Consider the following 24,161-nt stretch of genomic DNA (forward strand, 5'->3'; position numbering starts at 1 on the left):
CGATTGCTTTTGAATGTTGTCTGCAGAAACCTTCCATACCAAACAGTGTGATGATGAATTTTAAGAAAATGCAGCGTGTTGTGAATTGAGGTATGGTACGTACACTGATTTGGATGGAGTGTGTGGTCTGCTGGCTTCTGTGTGGCTTCTGAGAATAAATCCTCTGTAAAAGCCTGCAGGATCTTTTTTGCTGTTCTCAGAGAGAAACTACTTCTACCTGTATGCATTAAAAATGCCATCTAATAGTAGCACGTTTCTGTATGGCCTCCATTTCCGGATGGGAAGTAATCCACCACTGGAGATGTTATGGGCAGCCTAACACAAATGTGATCTTGGTGACTTTGATCGTGGCATAGTTGTTGGTGCCGGATGGGCTGGTTTGAGTATTTCAGAAACTGCTGCTCATCTGGGATTTTCACACACAGCAGTCTCTAGAGTATACACAGGAAAACAAACAAAACATCCAGTGCGCTGCAGTTCTGCGGGCAGAAATGTCTTCGTGATGAGCAGAATGGTCAGACCAGTTTGACAGGAATTCAACAGTAACACGAATAAGCACTCTTTACAACCGTGAAGAGCAGAAAAGCATCCCGGAAACTACATTATGTAGAACCTTGAGGTGGATGGGCTACAACAGAAGACCACATTGGGTTCTACTCGTGTCGGCCAAAAACACCAGGAATCTGAGGCTACAGTGGGCACAGGATAGAAAAATGATTAAGAGCGAGCAGGTTATATCCAGTTTAACCAATCAACGTGATTGATTGATTGGATAATTGCATGAATGAGCAGGTGTACAGGTGTTCCTAGTATAGTGGTCAGGAGGTCAGACCAATCATGCGGAAAAATAGGGGCTTTGAAGTTGAACTTCAGGACCCTTGAGCGCTGCTTCTTTGTTTCTGAAGTAAGTAACTAAAATGAGGAAAATGTTATTACTAAATGGCAGTCACTATGACTGTTATAGTGTGTTAAACCTTACGAAAGTAGAAGCGTGATGCCGTGTCCACGTAGTGGAGAGGGATTTTTTTAAACGCAGCACTGTTGTTGGTCAGAAGACGAAATGTTCCTGTTTCGATGCGCATCGTGTACTGTGAGAAATGTCTTTGAAGTATTGTATCATGCTTTATTTTTGCCAAAACCCCGACTGTTCAGAGTAGGCCTTTCTCTTTTATTCAACTACACTACGCTGTTAACTTCAACAACAAATACAACACCCTGCACATCGTGGCGCGTTATTGCGAGCACTCTGTTGGGTGCGAATATCCGACACCGAATACAGATCAACAAGTGTTATGAATATTAACTAGCAGATGGATTGCTGTGAGTTTTGCTGTTGATGTGCACGTATCAGATTCTAGTGTGAACTGGGTATTGAATACGTCTGTTTAAATGCCCCCCCCCCCCCCCCCCGCTTATTTTGCAGTTTTGTTTTTTTTTTGCTTCTCATGTTTTATTAGTCATTTAAATCAGCGAAGTAGTCACAGTGATTTAATAACCAGTCATGCACGAGTACGAGGGTTTAAGATGTTATGGCCTGCAATTTAGCACGTTTTATTAGGGCTAAATATAGATCATTAAAAAATTCGCACTTCAGCCACTGGGTTCAAATGAAATGCTCTGTAAATCCTTAACGTGTAATATTCAGCGTTAGCGTTAGTGCTATACCTGTTCAAGACGCTTCGGACCTGTTGTGTATTTGGAGAGTAGTTAGTGGATTGACCATGACCGTGCAGAATGAAGCTGCTTTATATGGAGAGCAAGAAAAGCAGTAGCTGAACAGCTGAGGTTACACCAGACTAGTTAACGGACGTTTAGTATGATTCGTGTGCACTTGACCTGTATTATTGTAATGTTGAATTGTAATATCAATGGCAAGACTAACAAGGTTTTTGAGACACTCACTCCTTGACATATTATACCGCCTCCCTCACGACAGCATGGTGCAATTGACCCTTTACTGAACTTCGCCGCCCGTGGCTTCTGTTTCTGCAGCTGTTCCTTTTGACCCCAGCATGTCAACTGTGGAGTGTTCAAGGGTAGAAGTCTTAGTATGTGTTTGTTTGTTTGTTTGTTTGTTTGTTTGTTTGTTTATTCATTTAGGAACAATGTGTCTGCTGCTGTGCTTTTCAACATTGTTTAATTTGGATGCTACACCCCTCGTCTTGTATCCTATATGTACAGTAGGAAATGGGTGGAGTTTCTCTCACAACTTCCTACCTTTAAACTTTTGTGAAATCAGCCGTCCAGTTTAAGCCTGGTGAACGCCGATTTTTGCTTTCGCCAGCACTCGTCTTAGTGCCATTGAGACCGGCGTCAGCTGACGGCAAGAAAGTGCTTGAAATGTCTAAGCTATGAACGCTCAGTCTCGACTTAGGAAAGATGTACTTACATACACTAATCTACCCTTTTCTTTTGCTGTCTAGGTCTGACCAGGAAGGAGAGTGAGGAAGCTGAGTGATGCACATCAGAACTGCTAAATTGTGTCATGCTGCTGGAAGAGGAAGCGGGAAGTAGATCTGAAGGTGGCGTTTGGGATGACTTTGCAGCCCACTGAGGGCTTGCAAAAGGAGGAAAAGGGTACATGGGTGCGAAGTGAATGCTGCTGTAGGCCAGATGAGGGAATGGATAGATGGGGGAATGGATAAATGGGCTACAGGGGCGACAAGGTGGACCACCAAGGATCTCTTCCTCACAGGGATTCTGCAGAGCTCAGTGTCTAAAGCTGTTACTGCACGCTCACTATCACTGCATATGAAATATCGCCATCTGGTGTCCGTTCCGTTGTGTGTACTAAACTCACTGTTGTACTTTTGGACTGTACCATTATCATCCTGAGGGGATTCCTTCTAGTGACAAGCAATTTAGAACTGGTTTTATTCACAGCATTTTTTTTTTTTAAATTTCCATGTTCTTTTGTTTATAGCACAGCTTTGGCTTGTGGGTTTACTTGCACATTTGAAACTGTCCTTTTGGTCAGTACCATTTAGCCACCCTTTATTATTATTATTATTATTATTATTATTATTATTATTATTGGTCTCCCCTCTTTCTTTAAATGGTGCCTTCTGTCCACCAGTTGTCGCCCATTATGATGGCCAAGAGAAAGCGAGAATGTTCAAATGAAACAAAATGAATGTCAGAGTCTGAAAACCAAAATGTTTGGAAGACGTTGTCAGTGATTTTAATGGGTTTAAGTTGATATATATTAAAATTGTTGTTTTTATTTTATTTTTTTTCTTCCTTTTGAAAAGTTTTATTTCAATAAGATGTTTTTGGAATGATGCTGTAAACATAGATTCAACATTTTATTTATTTGTACTTTAATATTTGTTTTTAAAAGTAAATTTAATGTCGAGGGAAGGAAAGATGCGTTCAGCCCCTATGCATTAAAATGACGTTCTTATGACCTAATGAGTGCAATTTCAAAACGCAGCCGCTGCCTACAAGCAGTTATTTCTTCTCTCCAGGTAAACCGGAGGCATGCAACAGAAACCCCTCATACTCTATCAGTTGTACTGTACATAGGAAGCGCTTGTGAGATATCTACAAAGTGCCAGAGAAAGGTCTATTTTTCTGTGCATTCAATGTATGTTTGTAATATTACAGATTTTCATTTGCAGGTCCTGTCATCTTTATTGTGGCTGTGTTGATGGTAAAGGTCACTGAGGAAAACATCATGTCCACTGAAAAATGTACATCACTGGCATGATGATGATACTACAATGGTTAAACATTGTGGGTTGATTTTTATTTTTCCATTTTGCAGTTTGGAAAACAATAAATAATGCTACTGAAACTTTGAATGATGCATTGTGTTTGTATTTGTATATTGCTTTTTATCATAGAGATGCGTGTAATAATCGAATCTGCATATTTTACTTGCATACAGTGGAAAAAGTATTTGCCCCGTCCTGATTTCTTCTGTCCGCGTGTATCGTACAAAATTATTTCCGAAATTAAAACAGTATCTAATGTAAAACACAGGGAACCTGAGTAAACACAAAATACAGATGAATGATCATGTGGTGATCATGTTATTTATTGAAGCAAAAAAGTTATCCGATACCAACTGGGCCTGTGTGAAAATGTATTTGCCCCCGTAGTTATTAATCCCCAAATCTATGAAACGGCGTTCATATCGGGGTTCAGCTGGACTAGACGCAACCAGGCCTGATTACTGCAAACCCTGTTCAATCACATCAACACTTAAATAGAACTTTTTCAACAGCATGAAGTTGGTTAAAAGATCTTACGGAGTAACACAGTATGCCAAAGTTGAAAGAAATTCCAGAGATGATGAGGAAGGTGGTGATTGAAATACATCAGTCTGGGAAGGGTTACAAAGCTATTTCAAAGGCTCCAGGACTCCAAAAGAACCACAGCGAGAGCCGTGATCTCCAAATGGAAAAACAGCACAGTAGTGAACCTTCCCAGAAGTGACCGACCTTCCAGGATTCCTCTAAGAGCACAGCGACTACTCCTCCAGCAAGTCACAAAAGGGCCAAATACAACATTTAATGGACCTACAGGCCTCTCGCATCAAAAAATGTCACTATTCATGATTCCACTCTCTGAATTTCTGTCTGAATTTTGCCAAAACACACTTTGATGATCCTCAAACCTTTTGGGAGAATATTCAGTGGGTTGATGAATCGAAAGTGGAACTGTTTGGAAGATAGCGGTCCCGTTACATCTGGGGTAAACCAAACACAGAATTCCACAAAAAGAACATCAGAACTACATTCAAGCATGGTGGTGGAAGTGTGATGGTGTGGGGATGCTCTGCTGCTTCAGGGCCTGGGCAACTTGCAATAATTGAGGGAAACAAGAATTGTGCTCTCTACCAGAAAATCCTAAAGGAGAATGTCCGGTCTTCGATCCGTAAGTTTAAATTCAAGAGCAACTGGGTTATGCAGGAAGACAAAGCATAGGAGTAAGTCCAAGTCCTAGAAGTAAGTGAAAGACTGATCTCCAGTTATTGGAAATGCTTGGTAGTAGTTATTGCTGCTAAAGGTGGCACAACCAGAGTTTAAGTTTAAGGGGGCAATTAGTTTTCCCCATGGGTGATAGGTGTTGGATAACACTTTTTGCTTCAATAAATAATAATAATTAATCATAATTGTGTGTTTACTCAGGTTGCCTTTGTTTATGTTGGATTTCATTTCAAAACTATTTAGTATGGGACATACACAAAAACAGAAGAAATCAAATACTTTTTTCACAGCACTGTATTAAGCACCTTCACTGTTCCACCAGCACAGATTTAAGATTTTTATTTTAAGTTTAAGGCACATGAGGCTGACAAAAATGAACTCAAAGTTTGTTGATCACTAAAGCAGTCCATATATGACTGTGAGTAATCAGGCAGTCTAAAATTACACACATTATTAATGGAAAAGTTCTAGTTGGAATTTTTTCTAAAATGGATACACTGTTGAAGAACCTCCCCCTAGAATGACAAGCCAAAAAGGCAGAGGGTAAATCCCTAAAATTGTGTTCATTCCATCATGTTGAGTCATAGTAGATGGAGCCAAACCTGCAAGGAAACCTCTCTCTCTCTCTCTCTCTCTCTCTCTCTCTTTCTCTCAGTCTCTCTCAGTCTCTCTCTCAGTCTCTCTCTCTCCCTCAGTCTCTCTTTCTCTCTTTCGCTCGCTCGCTCTCTCTCCCTCTCCCTCCCTCTCTCTCTCTCTCTCTCCCTCTCTCTCTCTCTCTCTCTCTCTCTCTCTCTCTCTCTCTCTCTCACTCTCCCTCCCTCTCTCTCTCTCTCTGGGTTAAACCTCAGTGTTAGAGTAAAGCTTCACAATATAGCTCAGAATGCTAAACTATAGTAGCCTATAAGTCTGTCAAACGTACATACGCAATAATGTACTGTACATCGAATCATGTACAATATTATGCTTATTATTTACATACCAACAGTGTTTACAACACGATAGTTAAAACACACACTAATTAGGCTTGAAGGATAGTTATAAGACTTCTAATTATTCTAGCTGTGCTGTGGTAAATTCATCCGATAGCCTACAGGTGCAGCATATAGGCTACGGCCAGTATCGGACTGGTACATACCATCCCTACAAATATGCACTGTGGTGTCTGGGCCCTGCTGATACATCCAGCTTGGTTTGACCAGTTGGCAAAACACACCGAGCTGGTGTAGACCTTCCTTACCAGTTGGTAATGAGACAATGAAAGGGCTTATGATCTACTAATGGCTACACTACAGACAAGCGATCTACAGACACTCTCAAATGTTTATTGGCCAGTTTTGTGAAAGAATCCGCAAGTAATTAAATGGAAAATACAAGGTTCTGGTTTGGTTTGGCAGCTGGTTGATGTTCAGACCAAGCATCAGTCTTCAGCAGGGTGGATTATTGGATGGTATTCATATGGTTCAAATGAGAGGCACAGTGGCGTTCCCCTGTATTGTATAACCTTTGCTCTCGGAGTCACATAGCAGCAGTCTCTTCATCTGACTGTAAACCCTTTCAGGCTGACCAAACCAATTTTAACCGGAAGTGTCTCCTTCCTATTGTTATTCTCAGAGCGTTGAGAGAACTTTCATTTTCCCTTTGTGTTAAACAGGAAGTTCTCCTAGTCTCCGGACTAAATATTCTTACGCGAAATCATTGTATCTCTCTGGAGGCAATTATAAACTACACAACGAATAGTAAATGTCAATAAAATAACTGCAGTAACTCATAACCGACAGTTGACTCGAAGCAAAAGAAAACAGAAGTGTGTGTATCTGTTAGTTTTAAACACTCCTGAGCTTTTTGAAGTCAGTGAAAGGGCTACGTGATAACGCTCACACACGGACTCGGCGTACTTCAAATGACTTTGAGCGGAGGGAGGAAACGCGCGTGCACTTGGTTTAGTAGGACGCGCGCCAGCAGGTTGCTCCTCTTCTGATTGGCTGAAGGAGCCGATAGTGGAAAGCACCTGCTCCAATCTAACACGCGCGTTTAAGCAGAGACCCATGCGCTCCTGCACAGACAGCACGTACACAAGTTCAGCAAGCGCGCAGCTCTCCAATAAAGGTAACCGATCATCAATATTCAGTTTCCTATAGTTTGCCCTCGAATGCATACTCGTTAGATTTATATCCTATAGAGTGATTCTTACAGTGTTTTATTATTATTATTATTATTATTATTATTATTATTATTATTATTATTATTGTATTTGGAATCGCAGGGGGAAACTGCAGGATTATTTATATGTCTGAAGACTAGTTAATTGATGCGTCACCCACAGTTATTTGCATTGCTTTACTGAAAACATTAGCTATGAGAATGCGTTATAATTATAATAATAATAATAATAATAATAATAATAATCTATGTAACTTTAAAAATTTTTTTTTTAAAAATAAGGACACAATCTTAAATAAGATTTCTAAAAACTACCTGTTACATTGTATGCATGGCCTCGTTTATATGATTTAGGTTACTACGCGCTAAGATGGGCGTGTCACCACCGTTAATAATGAACCTGATCTTTTCGCTTTGTTGTTGCCGCGTCTTAAATCTGTATAAAGCTGCGCGAGCGTCCTGCATGATCGTTATGACTCACTTCGGATCAGTCACTCGATTCTTCGTTTAAACGAGCCGACTATACCGAGTACAATCTCCTCTGCGCCTTTTTTTTTTGTGTGTAAACATCTGTAACCGACACTGGCTATTTCATGCTGTTGTTTTGTCTACAAGTGGGATTCGTTTGTGTCTGGCTAAGCGAGCTACATTTCCATTTTTTTCCCCAATTGAATTAATATGTTAACCTGTATGCTGGGATTTACACCTAATTACCACCTCATAAATGACCAAGTCCCGCCTGAGAATCGATTCGCCTGACTCGGTAAAAACAGGGTTCTCCAGAATGAACCGATTCGCGCGTGAATTGCCACGACATTAATCCTGTCATTAGCATGTGACTGAGCGCTCGAGCGTCGCGCGCGTTTCCGTCATGAGCACCGAGAACTTTTTCAAAAGACCATACCAGTAAGGCAACTTTACTGTCAGGACTTTATTGCATGACAGTAAATAACACAATATATCTCGTGATGCGACGCAACAGCAATATATTCTACGTGGAAGGAATAACGCGGTTCTTATTGATGCGATGTAGCAGCGTCAACCAGCTCCTTCAGTGGGCTGCTGAATGAATATGACAGACCGAGCAGACTACAGTTTTAGCACTTGCTTACTTTACTTTTAATATGAACAAAAGTCCATATTATGCATTAAAAAAAAAATGTGAAAAGGCAACATGCATATTTGTTATAATTTGCCTAGATTCCCCTTTAGGCACAGTGGCTTAGTGTTTAGCACATTGGTCTCGCACCTACAGGACTGAGGGTTCGATTCCCACCTCCGCCCTGTGTGCGTGCATTTTGGATGTTCTCCCCGTGCTTCTGGGGTTTCCTCCAGGTACTCTGGTTTCCTCCCCCGGTCCAAAGACAGGGTGATTGGCATATCTAAATTGTCCGTAGTATGTGAATGGGTGTTTGAGTGTGTGTGCCCTGCAGTGGATTGGCACCCCATCCAGGGTGTCCCCCACCTTGTGTGCCCAGAGTCCCCTGGGATAGTCTCCAGGCTCCCCACGACCCTGTGTAGGATTCCCCTTGAATACTGAATCAGGAAATTCAATGTGGTTCGATGTGAATAAAATTGTTTTTTTTTTAAATTTATTTTTATGTTTAACTGTTATTAATCATTCATTCATTCATGTTATTAATCATTCATCTTCAGTGACAGCTCGGCTGATCAGTGGATTGCCGTGGATTCTGGATTGGATGCAGTTCACTCACACACTCATTTACATCTAATGGTAATTTAATATAGATAGTCCACCATTAGACCTTAAAACTAGAGAACCCAGACAAAGCCCACAGGGATACCGAGACGACATGCTGCCATTTGGGGAATAGCCAGACCTTCTACAGTGAGATGGTCCGGTTTAGACCCTGTGGCATTATTGGAGTATACAATGTAGGATGGGGGAAAAATGACTAATTCTAGAAAATACATAATGTGGCTACTCTATCTGAACAGGATCTCCATCTGACATAAAAGTCACACACATAAGCAACAGTTGTCTCTCATTTAGCGAGTTACAGTAAGTCACAGCAAACATAACATTAGGTTCCATCTTATAAAGGGCTATTTATTATTAGCCTTTGGTTATCAATAGCTAATAATTCTGCATTCTGTTATTGTTGTAACCAATTTTTCACAGCGAGATTTACCAAGTCATTCAGTTGTGCATCATGACATTGTTTAACCACACACATCATGATTCTTGAAGACATTTTTGCAGTGCGTGATATGTATGATATGACGTGTATCGCTGTGCTAGCAGTACAGTAGTGTTGCATTCAAAATAAAACTTGTTCCATACTTTATTTAATGTCTACAAAAATCAGTTCAGTTTTTTTATTGATCTATTTATGTATTTATTGAAAAAAACAACAACAGCTTCTTACAGTATTATAGCTTTTCATAATATTTGTATAATATTTTACAATTTTAAATATTAACTACAACATTTTAACATCAAGTCAGTGCTTCCCTTAAGTTTGTAATTAAAAAAAACAACAACAACAAAAAAACAATTTAATAAAGATATATTATGATATCCCGATATCTATGAAAAGTGCGTTGTGACAAATGGCGTAAATGTAAATGTAAATATAAATTAAATATCAAATAGGCATAAGGATCTGCACTCAAAGAAGATGATGTCTCGCATCAGTAAAAGGAATATGATCCTTCAAGAAAACATTATTTGTTACAGATGCCCTTCTGTAACAGCTGTATGCAGACCACTCTTCCTGTGTCCTTGAATGAACTCTTACAGTGCGGGATTAAAAGCTGTGCTGATGAATGGCTCCGCATATAAAGTTGAATTACGTTCTGCAGTGTTTGTGGAAACCCAGCCAGAAATGAGCACTATGAGAATTATACTGCAGGTGAATTATAGGACATAGGTGTCAGTTCAACACCGGGAGTTATTCCAACACTGTAGGTGTATAATGTGTCTCGATTCTTACTTTAGTTACTTTAAAGAGTATGTTACTTCTACACTGTGAGAACTGATTTTGCTATAGACCTGTGGCCATTCCTGGTTAAACCAGGCGCTCAGCCTTGCGTATGCCAAAAATAAAGTGTGTCCTGGCAACATAGCACCAACTGCATGACCTCTTGCCTTTATTTAAAAATAATAAAGTACAATAGTGTGAAAAAATATCTCACCATGCTTGTCTCAGCAATCATTTTTTAATGCAGGACTGCAATGTTTGCCACACTATTTAAGCTATTTTGACAAATGAATTATGCTACATGCCGAATGACAAACAATACGCAGTCGTTATGTCAATCAATACGGAAATCACCGTCTGACTCCATTTCCCATAATGCACCTTCAGCTACAAACATGGCCACCGTGGAATCCGATTGTGCGTCCCAGTTCGCCTACGTATACTATGCGCTAAAAGTATGTGCTCTTTTTGTGAAGAAAAAGTACATACTTTTGAGTGTATCGCATAAGAGTATGTATGTACTGGGACATACTAAGACGTCACGTAACGGAGAGATCGTTGTCGTCTTCCACACCCTGTCACCGTAAACACATCCCACGTTGTAGTTCGGCTTTTCTTCATTCGTTATTCCTTATACAATTTATACAAAATAGTTTCATTTACCATTCCCACCAGCCCCACACGAATTTATGGAGATACTAGAGATCCAGATCCTTTCTGCCTCTGGATGGAGCTCAAATCTTCTTTAATTCCAGACTGCTGGGACTACGGCTGCTCCTAACGCCATACAGACTTCATATAAATCCATAATGAACTTTTTCACACTATCTGTTGTTACCCAGATGAGGACGGGTTCCTTCTGAGTCGGTTCCTCTCAAGGTTTCTTCCTCTTAAAACATCTTAGGGAGTTTTTCCTCGCCACCGTCGCCACTCAGTGTCTTGCTCAGTTGGGATAAATTCACACCTTTAATATCTGTACACCGTGTTGATATTTCTGTAAAGCTGCTTTGAGACAATGTCTATTGTAAAAAGCGCTACACAAATAAAATTGAATTGAATTGAATTGAATTGAATTCCCTTGATTTGTTTTTCCACATTTCATTTACACCTCTATGAAATGCGCCCTACCTTATGTAAGTTCTCACGCTTAAATAATGAAGACGCATCGCCGAGGTTACACTCGTCCGTCGTGGTTGCAGGTTGAATTCGGCGAAGCAAACCGTCACGAAACTCCTCCTCCCTTGCGCAAGGAGTTGTGGGTAATATTAGCTGAAAAAGTGTCCACGGATCCACACTCCAAAAATTTACCGGGAATAGTGCACCATCCGGGTATCACTGGGATACTCAATCTAATCTCGGATACTAGTTAGGATGGATAGTAGGCAAATTGGGACGCAGCATGAGACTTTGCGAAATATTCGTTCAGCTCTGTTCACGCATCTGACATGTTTCATGTTTGCTCACTCTGGCTTTGACACTTGTTTATTTCCTGATCATAGCTTCTGAATACCTGCTTCTACAACACCTGACCATTTGTCTGATTCTGGATTCTGATATTGATATTGTGCTTTGGATCTGTTTGTGCTTGCCAGTCTTTATTATTAATGAAAACATTCACAGCACCTGTCGTTGTCCCCGCTGCCTGACATATATGATATGATTTCTATTACTACTACTACTACTACTAATAATAATAACAAAAATGTAATAGATAAAATATATTAAATAAATAAATAAATAAATAAATAAATAAAAATAATTAAAAGGGTTCAAAATGCCATTTTTTGCTGTGTGGTTCTAATAAAGCCTGTTTTCCACCACTGTAGCCTTCGCCCGTCACTTTGCGTTCATTTGTAATTTGTAGTAGAAACTACAGATTGCTTTCTTCTTTCCAGCTCACTCAGTGTTTCATTTCAGCATTTCTGAATTTTAGTTTAATTCAGTTTTACTTGTACAACAATTCTAACAGTAGAAATAAGTCACAAAGCTCCTTTACCTAATCTTAATCTTGTGCTCTAGATGCTCTCTTCCCGTGTGCTGCTTCGGGGTTTGCGGGCTGAGACCGGGCTCTGGAGGAGCCTGTCCACCTCGACCAGAGCACTGGCTTCACACAGTCGCGGTGAGAGTCATTAATACACATTCACACTTTAAACAGTACAGTACACACATACCTTGTATCGCCACATAAGATTTTCAGGTATCTTCTCTCTGTGATTTACTTTTCATCGTTAATGTCATTGTAAAACCTGAAGGAGATCAAGCAGGATCACTTCCACCTCCTTCAACGTCATGCTACGGGATACGTTCACACTTCCTGTAGTCGTACTAATTTCTCAGTATCCTTTATCGAAAAAATACATTCCTGATTACTACAAGTGTATCCCCATTTACTATAATAATGTAAACTTGGAGATAAATTTGTCAGCTGTCATGTATACTATTTACTGTGTGATATATGAGTATGTCTAAATATACCTGCGAAACGTGCACTAGCAGCTAAGTGAGCTAGTTTTCGATATACTATTAACAATATGCCTATGAGACTTATTTCATGTTTTCTAAACACTTAGGTGGACTTATATTTGTTCCATGAGATTAGGTCTAAATGATACCACAAACCTTCAGAATATTGAATCTGATTGGTTGAAAGGTGTTGATTAATTTCCCATGACAGCACCGCTCTAACAGTAGTGACACAATCCCAGATTAATCATTTAAGCATCATAAAATGAACGGATTATAAAACGTGTCGAAAAAACATGTAATAGTTAATGTGGTGAGGTTTACTGTAGCTAAACGTTAATGTGACGTTTATAATATAACGTAAAAATTATTTACGAAGGGACTTTCCAGTGTTGATGGTCTGCGAACCTCAGTTTCTCAGCAGGTTGCATTTTTCAAGTTTTATTAACTTTAAGCGAAAGAAAGAAAGAAAAAAAGAGAAGCTGGTTATGACAGGAACTAACTTGTTTCACGGACGTTCCACAACATCACGTATGATTATAAATGAGCGAAAAGTATGATGTGGCATTCATTAATAACTAAATTGTTATCAGTGGCGAATTGCTGTGGTATTAGAGGAATAAAACTTTTTGGGACACGGTATTATAGGAAAATAATCCACTGTGAGCGGTGATGCATCCCAGGACCGTCCCATTGCATTTTATTCCTTACAGAATTAACTGGATCTACTTAAATCCCTAAGTAACAATTCGCTTCCATTATATTATCACTGTGATAACCTGATAAACTCCATGCTTATTAATCAGTTGAAAGAGAGGAATGTAAGAAGAACCCACTGGTTGTTCGCGGGTGTTAAAATTTACTCAGTCAATATCACGTTGTAGTATAGTACGTGTGTCTTGTAACTCAAATTTATAGGTAAATATGAGCCAGTTTGTCAGGTATCGGGTATCAGATATCCAAAATACTACAGACATTTATGAATGTAAACAAAAGTTTTTGTTAAACACTGCACTTTCATTAGGGTCAGGGTTAGGGTTGCTTGTGCTTGTGCAACTTGAGCTCATACCTTAATATGTTGTGGAACATTAAACATAATACATGGCCTCCAGTTAATTATTTGGCAGGACCAGGCAAACGTCTGTTCACATTGAGAATCACGTTATCATTCCACGATTGAACTGGAATAATAATATGATCGATCATGTCAAGGTTTAGGATCTTTTGGTCTAATTCAGTTTAAGTTCTGTGTGTCACTCATTATAAAATACAGTACATAATAGCTATCATGGATTACGCATTTCATCGCCGTAAAATAGAGATGGAGAAAAATACCCTTTTGCATTCAATAGATTGATTCGTAGCCACGCCTTATTGAAATACAATCGCAGGGAATACCGTCCTTTAAACCAGGGATTAATACAACTCCACACATTACACAGTAGACGGCACTGCTTAATGATAGATTATTGGCATCCATGTTTGATTTAAATGAATCAACCTGCTGATCAGTAATTGTCTGTGTGTTTCTTTACTCTTAGGTGTTGATGTGATAGACTGCAGTGTTCCTCAGTACAATAACCGTCTGGATACACCACTGACTGATATCCCATTCGTCAGAAATCTCACTCCTGAGCAGAAGATGCTGAAGGAGAAAGAGAAGGAGTCATGGACCAAACTCACCGAGGAGGAGAAACTAGCACGTAAATATGACTATGAGGATTAAAATCGTTCAAACCGTACTGTTTTGTTTCGCCTGATTAACAGCACAGACGGTGCATTGGTTCTCGTGAGCTGGTTAGATGTAGAGATCTGCCCTTCAGTTACAGCCCGCAGCATATTTTCATGCAGTTGTTCACTACATTCGTTTCCTATTAGTTCCACTGTAGTACTTGAATAATTCCTGGTGAATAGGAATAGGAAGCCTCATGTTTGATAAAGTTTTGTAGTAAACCACTTTTTAGTAATGAACCCTACTGTATCTTACTGCAACTTAGGGTGAATAATTCCCAACTCTAGACAGGTGTGCTGTTTTTAAACATCTTATATTTTATAAATGACATAATTTTAAACACAAACAACAGAATAGTTAAGTGAGACATGCATATTATTCATTATGTATTTAGTGATTTTAGAAATCGTTTTATTGACAATTAAAATAAAACTACATAAATACACAACATGACACAGGCTAGATTTTTTTTTGTTTGTAAGTATGTAAATTTAGGTATATTTAATTAGATGAAAAATTGTTTCATATATAAATATGTTTGTGGAAAAAAGAAATACTAAAATACCTTCAAATACTAAGAGTACTCACAAATACAACTGGGAAAAGAGTAATTATGATATCTATTGTTTTAAAAATTACCCAAATTCCCAAATTAGTTTGTATGAAATCAAATGAATTTGGAACTCACTTGTTACAGTTCTTATGAATTTTTCATTAAGGCAAGTTTAAGACTCATCCAGATGCCAGGACAAATAAACAATAACCTGTAAATTCTAATTGCTTTAATTACATTGAAGCACAGAGGCAAAACATATTCATTTAAAGCTAAGGAGCATTGTCTGAACTGCACTGATGTAAACACATTCAAATCCACTAGGTATGGACTTAATTCCATTGCAATCAAATTTGATGGCATTTAACGTTACTTATTTATTTATTTTTTAAAAATTGGCCCAACTTCATGCTGTAACGGTTTAGCGGAATTGTGTTGCAGTGCAATAACCACAAGGTGTCAGTGTTGCACTATAATTCCTGTTTGCGATGGGTTTAGCATACAGTATGCTGCATGATACTAAAATGTCTTGCATGTGGTTGCCATTTGAAACAGGGTTGAGTGCTCAATACATGTAAATAATGTACAGTGTTCATGTTTTTTTCACAGTGTATAGGCTCTCATTTCAACTGAGCTATGCTGAGATGAGGAAGGGATCTGATGAGTGGAAGACAGTGCTGGGAGGGGTCTTCATTTTCATTGGCTTCACAGGCCTGTTGGTGTTGTGGCAGCGTTTGTATGGTGGGTATAAAAAGTCATCCTCACCTGATTCACTTTCAGACAGACATTTACAACAGCAACATTAGACATCAGACTCCATTTGAACTTGTAATGATATAGAGTGAGGGATACATAATATTGTATAAATAATATAGAAGACTACCTCTTCACCAAGCACTTGAATTGACACTTTGCTAATCTATTTTTTAAAAGTCATCCTTGTCCCTGGCCTAATGAACTAGCATGAGAATCTGTTTTTGATAGAGATTTCAAAACAGGTCTGTAAGTCGCTATGGATAAAAACGTTTGCCAAATGCTGTAAATGTAGAAGAACAAAAAGGACAAAATAAAAGGACAACACACACACACACACACACACACACACACACACACACACACACACACACACACACACACACACACAGTGGGGGAAATAAGTATTGAACGCGTCAACATTTTTTCAGTAAATATATTTCCAATGAGTTTATTCACATGGAATTTTCACCAGACTTTGGTATTGACTCAAGAAATCCACACATATAAAGACATTCAAACATTAAAGTCTATAAATGAAGTCATGTGAAATAAAGACGAATGACTCAGGAAAAAAGTATTGTACATGCCAACTGAAATGTATTTAATACTTAGTGGAGAAGCCTTTGTTTGTAATGACGGCTTCAAGACTCTACCTGTATGAAGAAATCAGTCGCAGTATTCAGGTGTGATTTTGGTCCGTTCTTCTAAACATTGTCTTTAAATCTTGTTCAATTAGATTCGAGTCAGGTGATTGACTGGGCCATTCTAACAGCTTGATTTTTTTTCTCTGAAACCAATTGAGAGTTTCCTTTGCTGTATGCTGTGGATCGTTGTCCTGCTGGAAGCTCCACCCACGTCTCATCTTCATCATCCTGGTGGATGGCAGCAGATTCTTCTCAAGAATCTCCCAGTAAAGATCTCCATTCATCATTCCTTCAGTTATATGAAGTCTGCCAGTACCATGTGATGAAAAACAGCCCCACACCATGATGCTTCCAAACTTCACTGTTGGTGTAGTGTTTTTAGAGTGATGTGCAGTGACATTTCTTCTCCAAACATGGTGTGTAGTATAACAGCCAAAAAGTTCAGTTTTTCTCTCGTCTGACCAGACTACACTCTCCCAGTATTTCATAGGCTTGTCCAAATGAGTCGTTGCAAACTTTAAACGAGCTTCGACATGCCTTTTCTTTAGTAATGGAGTCTTGTGGGGTGAGCGTGAGTGCATCGCCTTTTGTTTTCTCTTTGACGATGGTACCTTGGGCTACTCTTCCGACTCCCTGGTCAGAAATCTTGCGAGTAGCTCCTGTGTGTGGCCGGTTGATGATGGAGTGATGTTGCTTATACTTATTATTTTAATGTTTACTCCACCATACGTAACAGTAGGGATTAGTACTTTTCTTCTTTTATGCCATACCCACCTTGAATGTTGCCAAACTGGCACATTTTTTTTCTGGCACACTCTCCAAATAGTTTATTGGCATAGAAATAGAGATGGTATCTAACTGTAGATTTGGAGACTTTGGAAGCTCAAGATGCTAGCATCTTCTGCAAATCTCCAACTGTGATCTTTGGAGAATTTGTTGCCTCTCTGACCATTGTGCTAACTAAGCACAAATACATTGTTATAATGGATTGAAATGTTTTTATTTAAAAACTTTTAAACCGTAAATACCCTTAATGTGATTATTAATAAATATTTATAATGGAATTCTATGTGCTTTTTAGAAGAAAAGTTGCTCCCTGATTACTGGCCAATCTTTTCAAACTATTGTGTTTCTGCCATAATTTGGACTGTTATTGTATTACAGCGTATACTCACATTTTTAAGTTCCCGGAATCCTTTATACAGCATTTGTAGATCAGTTGTAAAATGAAAGAGGTATGTTTTCCTTTTTTCCTTTGGTGTTCATGGCATTGCTGATTTCACAGCCAGAAAAATGTACTGATATCACCTTCACTTTCTTGTTGTACCCTGACATGCTTCCTTAACCAGCTGATATTTCTGAGATTTCCTGGAAGTTACAGTTTATTTGTTACTAAATCGGTACTATGTGTCATAAACTGTCTCGTTTCACAGACTTGTTCCTACAGCCTCGGAATCAATTGACGATGAAGGACTTTTCTCTGAAATGTCCTGTTTTGCTGGAAACTTGGTTCATGCTTCTTTTTTTTTTCCTTTAACTACATCCACCATTATTACTGAATTACACGGCAGTTATTTCCTCGATACTTATAAATAAATATAAACTTTTCCGGCGAAACCAGCAAGTAAACCGCGAAAGAGGTGGGAAAGGGTGGAATCATATCAGCTTTTTCACCTGCAGGAGACACTCTCTGTCTGGCAGCCAGTCCTTGCTGCTCACACTCAGTAATTGGACAGTGCTGGGTTGCTGGCCATTGCTTCCAGAAACAGAAAGGGACCAAAAAAAAAGCTAAAGATGTAGCTGTTTGAACTCAGACTTCATTTAAGAAAATCCCCAGACCCCAAAACTAGCACCTCCACTCTTTCCAAGGCTGTCTGTGTATGATTGATGGTGAGCAGTTGATAATGAACACGCCAGAGCAAAAGCCTTTTGTGTGTGTGCTGGGAATAAGAAAGGAATTGGGGGGGGGGGGGGGGGGGGGTGCATGTGATTTAGAACCACTGTCGGATGCAGCCGAGACTTGCATCTCCCACCTTGTGTCTTGGAGGCCTTGGCTCTTTGAGGAAGGAAGTCAGGAGAGAAAAGAACGGGAGTGTTGAGAGTAGGGTTGTAACTGAATAAGAGCAGATTATACTGAATGAACTGGCACTAGAGATGTACATCAGGCCTAGGATGCAACAAAAAGTGGTAGTGGGAGATTTCTTCTTTCAACAAGGCATGAGCAATCAGCCAGATGAAGCTTAAGGCAGAAAAAAAAGACCATGTTTATTTAGCATGAACATACTGTGTTAGTTCATCCATCCTTAATAACTACCTGGCCAAAGTCGTGGTGTTTTAAATGAGGCTACAGGTTTGTTTAAATTTTGGCAAATAGAATCAACTAAATTCTTTAGAAAGCATCCTGGGCAGGTAAAAACAAACAAACAAACAAAGAAAAATTAACCGCTTGAGCATGATTTAAAAGACCCCCTCCCGTGTCCTTCTGAAGTTGAGACCCATTATGATCTTGAATGATGTAGATCAGGTTGAGGATTTTTTTTTTTCCAGTGTGTTTCTCAGAGGGATAGGGTTAAAAATAAAACGAAACAAAGAAAAACAGCTTTCCTGTTTTAAGCCATGCCCACTTCACGGTTACATCTAAATACAGGTTTTTGGAGCACTATACAGACACAGGTAGTGGCATTGCGCTACACCCTTAGTAGACACAGAGCAGAGGGAAACCGCAAAAAAAAGTAAAATAGTGAAATGGAGAAACATTACGGCTAAGTTTTGAGTCAAAGTGAGTGAAGGAAAGAGAAGAGAAGGGAAAACATCCATTCCAGAAGTCAGTTGCGAACGGGGTATTTCCCACGCTGTCTACTTCATGTTGGAACTTGAAAAGCGAGGGAATGCACCTCATTAGGCATTAAGCACTCGCCGGGGGTTGACTTAGGAGACACTCAGCAGACTTGAAGGCTTGAACACACATGAAAGAAGTGGTGAAAAATGTGTTCAGATTGGGTCGAAATGATACCTGACTCGATGATAAATGAATGTGACTCAGTTTCACAATATTACACGGTGGCTGCCTGAGTGCGTGTCTGTGTGTAGAAATTCTACCTGATAGTACTGAAGCCGGAGTAGTGTGCTTCCCTTTGGCTGCACGCTCACTCATTTGTTTATTCCATTCCTGTTTTCTAGTCAGAAGATAAGATTAGATACTTCATCAGGCGCCGCGTCTGTCGGGACAATTATTAGCTCTTTATCTTTGTTTTGCTGACAGAGCTGATGTGTGAAAAGTGTGTTGTGGTGTGTTTGTGTGTGTGGTGGGGTATTTAGGGGATTTCACACAATTAACTGTTTCTTTCATTCCTCTTTTTATTTCCTTTTTAGGTTTTGTTACTACTTTGTTACTACTGACATCCTGGGCTCCATTTTATCCAAGACAATGAGTTTATTTTATCCAAGGCTGTTTCTGAAAATACTGAAAATACAGTGTGTGCCAAGCTCGTGTGGAAAACAGAGTTTCAAACCAAAACGTATGTTCATTCTCAAACCATTTTCACCATTATGTTTCATTTAATTTCACCAAAGAAAGAATTTGCAAAAGTTAGTGTTTGTAGTGTGTGACTTTTTTGCAGCATGCGTTTTTTAGAAACATATGTGAGAAGTATGTTTTTTTTTTTTTTTTTTTTTTTTGTGCCTTTACTGCCCCAGAGCTCCAGGGTTCAATCTTGAGGCCTGTTTATTTTCTGTGTGGAGTTTCATACTGTATGTTCTCCCTGTGTCCATGCGGATTTCTTACGGGCTCTCCGGTTTCTTCCCAAAAACATGCCAGTAGGCGGTTTAGCCACTCTAATGCTGAGTTTGTAACGGCTTGTAAGTAGTAATGGTAAAGTGGTAAAGTTGTAATAATGTGCTTTCCCTCCATGAAAGCATGTCTTGAATAAATGTTCTTCAAACATTTATGCAATGTTTTTGACTAACATTGCAATTCAGCAACAACAGCAGACAATAGCAAGCAGCTTAGCAACAAGCTAGCGGGCTAACGTTTATGATATCTCTAACACTGACGATCAGCTTCTCAAAACATGATTAGCATGGTCAGGGTTATAGATTTAACCACATACTGTGTCTTTATATTCAGAGATCTGAAGCCGATACTGCTATAAACCCCAAGCTGACGAGTTGAAATTGTGATTTGAGGGGGCGTTTTCAGTGGCTTTTACCGGTTGTAGGCAGGGAATTAGAAGTTGCAACTTCACCTCAAATGCAGCATAAATTTCCAACTAAGTGTAAGTGTGTGTGTGAATGTGTGTGTGCATGGTGCCTTGCAGTGGACTGGCATCTCATCCAGGGTGTATTTCCACCTCAGCTTACCAAAGCTGAATAAATGAGGATTAATACTGAAGAATGGAATATTAAAAAGAAAACTGAAATACCGGAACTGTCATCGCACTTTCACACAAATAAATAAATAAATAAAAGATATACAGAAAGTTTAATATAGAATCATTGATCAGTTTGTCCCTCTGGAACTCTATATGGAACCCTACAACTAAGTCTTTTCCTATCAGACCGGGGTCAAAGTAGAACCATTTATGGAAGCTAAAAACCCTTAACTATCCAATAAACGCTTCTGGTGAACACTAAATATGATATATGCTTTGTTTTGCTTCTCCCATTCAGGAGCTATCACCCGGTTCCTGTATGTAGTCGACGTCTCAGTAGGTTTTTGTCCAGAAAATCAGATTATCTTTGTTCATTTCAGCAGGCAGTTGAAAAAGGTCTGTAATTTAATCTTTAATGACTCTTGCCCTTATAAAGACACACCTACATCAGTCAAAGAAACTGCGACCACAGACTCGATCATCAGGTCCATACAAAGTGGCCTTCATGTCATCAATCCAGACAGGCTGAAATCCGTTTACACATACTTTTGTTGATGTTTCTCACTTAGTGGAGATTTTGTCTGCACCGACCAGACTTTTCCATTGGCTTTGAGTTTGCAATAAAACTGTGGAAAGTGAAATCTGTTATCTGTGAACTGAAACCCGGTGGATTAATTGTAACAATGTCTGTCCAACTTTCTAGAAGACGCCAACCATGTTTTCACACATATTCTCTCTTTGAATTAAATCTATTCATACTATAACGGTCAGAGCCCAAAATTAGTGATATTTTCAGAATTATATATATAGATATATGCTATTATTTAGACTCTTTAGCGTTTGATAAGTCTTTCTTTGTGATCGTTTTGTCTGTGCAATGTCAAAATGATTAGCATATTAAGTGAACTCACCTTAATTAACATTTTAGTGCCATGTGGCACACAATAGCGTGCTTAATGGATGTCACTTGTTTTAAATTGGAAATGTACTTCATAATTTACCATTGGGTTTTCCTTAATTAAAATGAGAATAACAATGAGATAAGGAGCTTATTAACTAAGCACCTTATCTAAGTTTATAATGAGAATACAGAAGACGTTTTAAAGGCAGGAAATAAGTTTTAAAGTGGATGCAACTGACACCTCTCATGGAAAACTTTTTTTTTTGTTTTTTGAAAACTGTAACAGTTAGTCCTAGCAAGACAAACTACCCAGTATTCCACCAAGACACTGTGATATAAATTACTATAATATATAAACATATATCTTGAAGTTTTATTCCTCTTAAACCACAGCATTTTTTTTCAACAATTGCAAAATTTTATTTATTAATGAATGACACGTCATGCTTGTTAACTATTTACAGTTACTTGCAATGTCCTGGAATGTCCACTAAACAAATGAGTCGCTGTTATGGCGGTTATAAACAGTCATTACCTCACCGTATTCTCTTTTCATCTTCTTTCTTGGCGTTATTAAGACGAAAACCTACGCAACTTGTCACGTTAGAGAGAATGCAAAGTCCTCTGTCCCGAAGACTTTCCCTGTGATCAACAACTTACTGACTGTTACGAAATGCTTCCACCTTCCATAAATGTTAAATAAACGTCTCCTTACAGAAAGCCGTATAGCTCGTATCGACTATTACGAGCTCTTCTTTGTGAAGTACACATTTTCTAATCCTCTTTTCATGAGCCTTACAGTAGATTACGTGTAGCGGCTGCCGTACATGTCCCTGTGAATAAGATGTTACTATAGGAACGATAATGTATCAGAGCGAACAGATTAAGATAAAACATTTGAATTACAGCTGGCAGTACTGTCAGAGCTGCTGTTAGAGAAAATTCATTCATCGACATGTTCTGACCAATTATAGATCCGAGAATTCAGCAGCGCTGCGTTTCTCTGGGTTGTAGTTCTGTATTTATACGTTTTGTGGTTTTGATGAACATCAGACAAGTCTTATATTCCAGCGCTTTTGAATGCTCAGTTCGGATTGGCCAGACGTTGATGTTGATTCATTTCCTAACTGCAACTCTTACAGTAGTTCTGGCTGTAAGGTTTATATCAGTGCTCTCCTTTTAATACGTTATCATTTCTATAGTAAGGACTGCTTATTTGGCATTTTTGTAAAGACTATCCAGTGTCAGTGCTTTGTAACTGTCAGAGATACGGTAAATCTGTAACTCGAAGTTTTTCCAACATGGAAAAGCCTTCGGGGCAGAGGGGTTTGCATTTTCTCTGTAATGTATTATTAACTTCAAGAGAGAGTAAGTCAGGCTGGTGAGGGAATGAATATTTATAGCTGTTATAAAGTTATAACAGGAACTAGCTTGTGCACAGTCCACCATATTAGACATTACTATAAATGGATAAAATGTACGCGTAGTTCTTGTAAAACAAATGTAATTGTTGACAGATAACTGTGGTATGACAGGAAAACAATTCCACCACAATTTTGGGGGCGGTAGCGGTACCAGGTCATATCACACACAACCCTGTCATTTATTATTTTCCTGTAACAGTACAGCCTGTTTTTATTCCTGATTTAATCACCGTACCTGCCTGTGGTCAGCTCGCTTCTCCATTCTGTGTGTTCTGCAGTGTACGGAGACGTGCCACACACGTTTTCTCCTGAATGGGTGGAGAAGCAAACCCAGCGGATGATCGACATGAGGGTTAACCCTGTGCACGGCTTCTCTGTCAACTGGGACTATGAGAAGAAGCAGTGGAAGTAGAAACCCACTGCGTAACAGAGTATCCAGAGCTTACAATATCCTGAAGTTCAAACCTTATCAGCGTATCACGTAATATATCAAATAAACACCGACTGCAATGTGAGCTTGTGTTTGATTCTCTGCTTTGAAGAACAAACCATCTGTCAGTTTAAATTAAAACATCAGCCAAGATTTGTCCACTTTAGCATTAGGTCAGCATGGTTAATGTATTTTGAATTGAATAATTTAGAAAGGACATTCATGGGGTTTTGTTGTTTGAAAGGCTTTGTTGTCCATCACCATATAAATAACCAAACCATTATCTAGTTAGTGTGACTGTGTTATTAGGGTTCATCACACGAATAAGAAATCTGTATGCAATCCAGGTCATGTAGTGACAATCAAGATTCGAACATCCTCTTACACTATAACAATACGAATAATAATAATAATAATAATAAAAAACAGGCTGAAGCATGAGGTCATGCTGGACATATGGGTATCATTTTGGATTAAATCCTGCAACCCAAAATAAACCACAGACAATAAAATACAGCTTTACAAAACGGCAACCTTAACCAAAATTCATTTGGTTGATTCCTATCTAAATTATTAATGGTTGAGTCTATGTTCTTGTCATACATTCACACTTTTATAAGCTGCTTTATTCTTTACAGCAGTGGTCATCAACCCTGTTCCTGGAGATCTACCTTCCTGAAGACTTATCTCCAACCATAATCGTGCCCACCTGACCATCTAATCCTTCCCTGCATCCCAATTGGCATACTTATACTATGTACTAAAAGTATGTGCTCTTTTATAAAGAAAAAAAGTACATACTTTTGAGTGTGCATTAAAAGAGTGTGTAAATATTGGAACATACTGTAC

At 38.9% G+C, this 24,161-nt stretch overlaps 2 protein-coding genes across 8 annotated transcripts in view; both read left to right on the forward strand.

The window, feature by feature from the left end:
• prkag2a (protein kinase, AMP-activated, gamma 2 non-catalytic subunit a) overlaps window positions 1-3,803 on the forward strand; it is an 87,872-nt gene extending 84,069 nt beyond the window's left edge. For all 5 annotated transcript variants that reach the window (XR_006980921.2, XR_001810327.3, XM_017453645.3 and 2 more), the window contains one exon: window positions 2,424-3,803. Coding sequence is in view for 3 of the 5 variants with exons in the window: in XM_017453645.3 (XP_017309134.1) it covers window positions 2,424-2,458 (35 nt within the window). In the remaining 2 variants the exon portion in view is untranslated. The remainder of the gene's footprint in view (window positions 1-2,423) is intronic.
• Window positions 3,804-6,887: 3,084 nt separating this feature from the next.
• On the forward strand, window positions 6,888-23,397 carry LOC108256745 (cytochrome c oxidase subunit 4 isoform 1, mitochondrial). Of its 3 annotated transcripts, none has more exons than XM_047150199.2 (6): window positions 6,962-7,040; window positions 8,751-8,829; window positions 12,059-12,158; window positions 14,044-14,205; window positions 15,397-15,528; window positions 19,560-19,779. In XM_047150199.2, exons 2-6 carry the CDS (start codon window positions 8,827-8,829, stop codon window positions 19,616-19,618), a joined length of 456 nt encoding a protein of 151 aa, XP_047006155.1. In that variant the 5' UTR covers window positions 6,962-7,040; window positions 8,751-8,826; the 3' UTR covers window positions 19,619-19,779. The 3 variants fall into 3 exon arrangements, with proteins under 3 accessions (XP_017309409.1, XP_047006155.1, XP_017309408.1); XM_017453919.3 differs by lacking the exon at window positions 19,560-19,779 and adding an exon at window positions 23,161-23,397 and having other exon boundaries at window positions 6,967-7,040; XM_017453920.2 differs by lacking the exons at window positions 8,751-8,829; window positions 19,560-19,779 and adding an exon at window positions 23,161-23,397 and having other exon boundaries at window positions 6,888-7,040.
• The last annotated feature ends 764 nt before the right edge of the window (window positions 23,398-24,161 follow it).

This window comes from Ictalurus punctatus, chromosome 23 (genome assembly GCF_001660625.3).
Source record: "Ictalurus punctatus breed USDA103 chromosome 23, Coco_2.0, whole genome shotgun sequence".
In the NCBI taxonomy this organism is placed as follows: domain Eukaryota; kingdom Metazoa; phylum Chordata; class Actinopteri; order Siluriformes; family Ictaluridae; genus Ictalurus; species Ictalurus punctatus.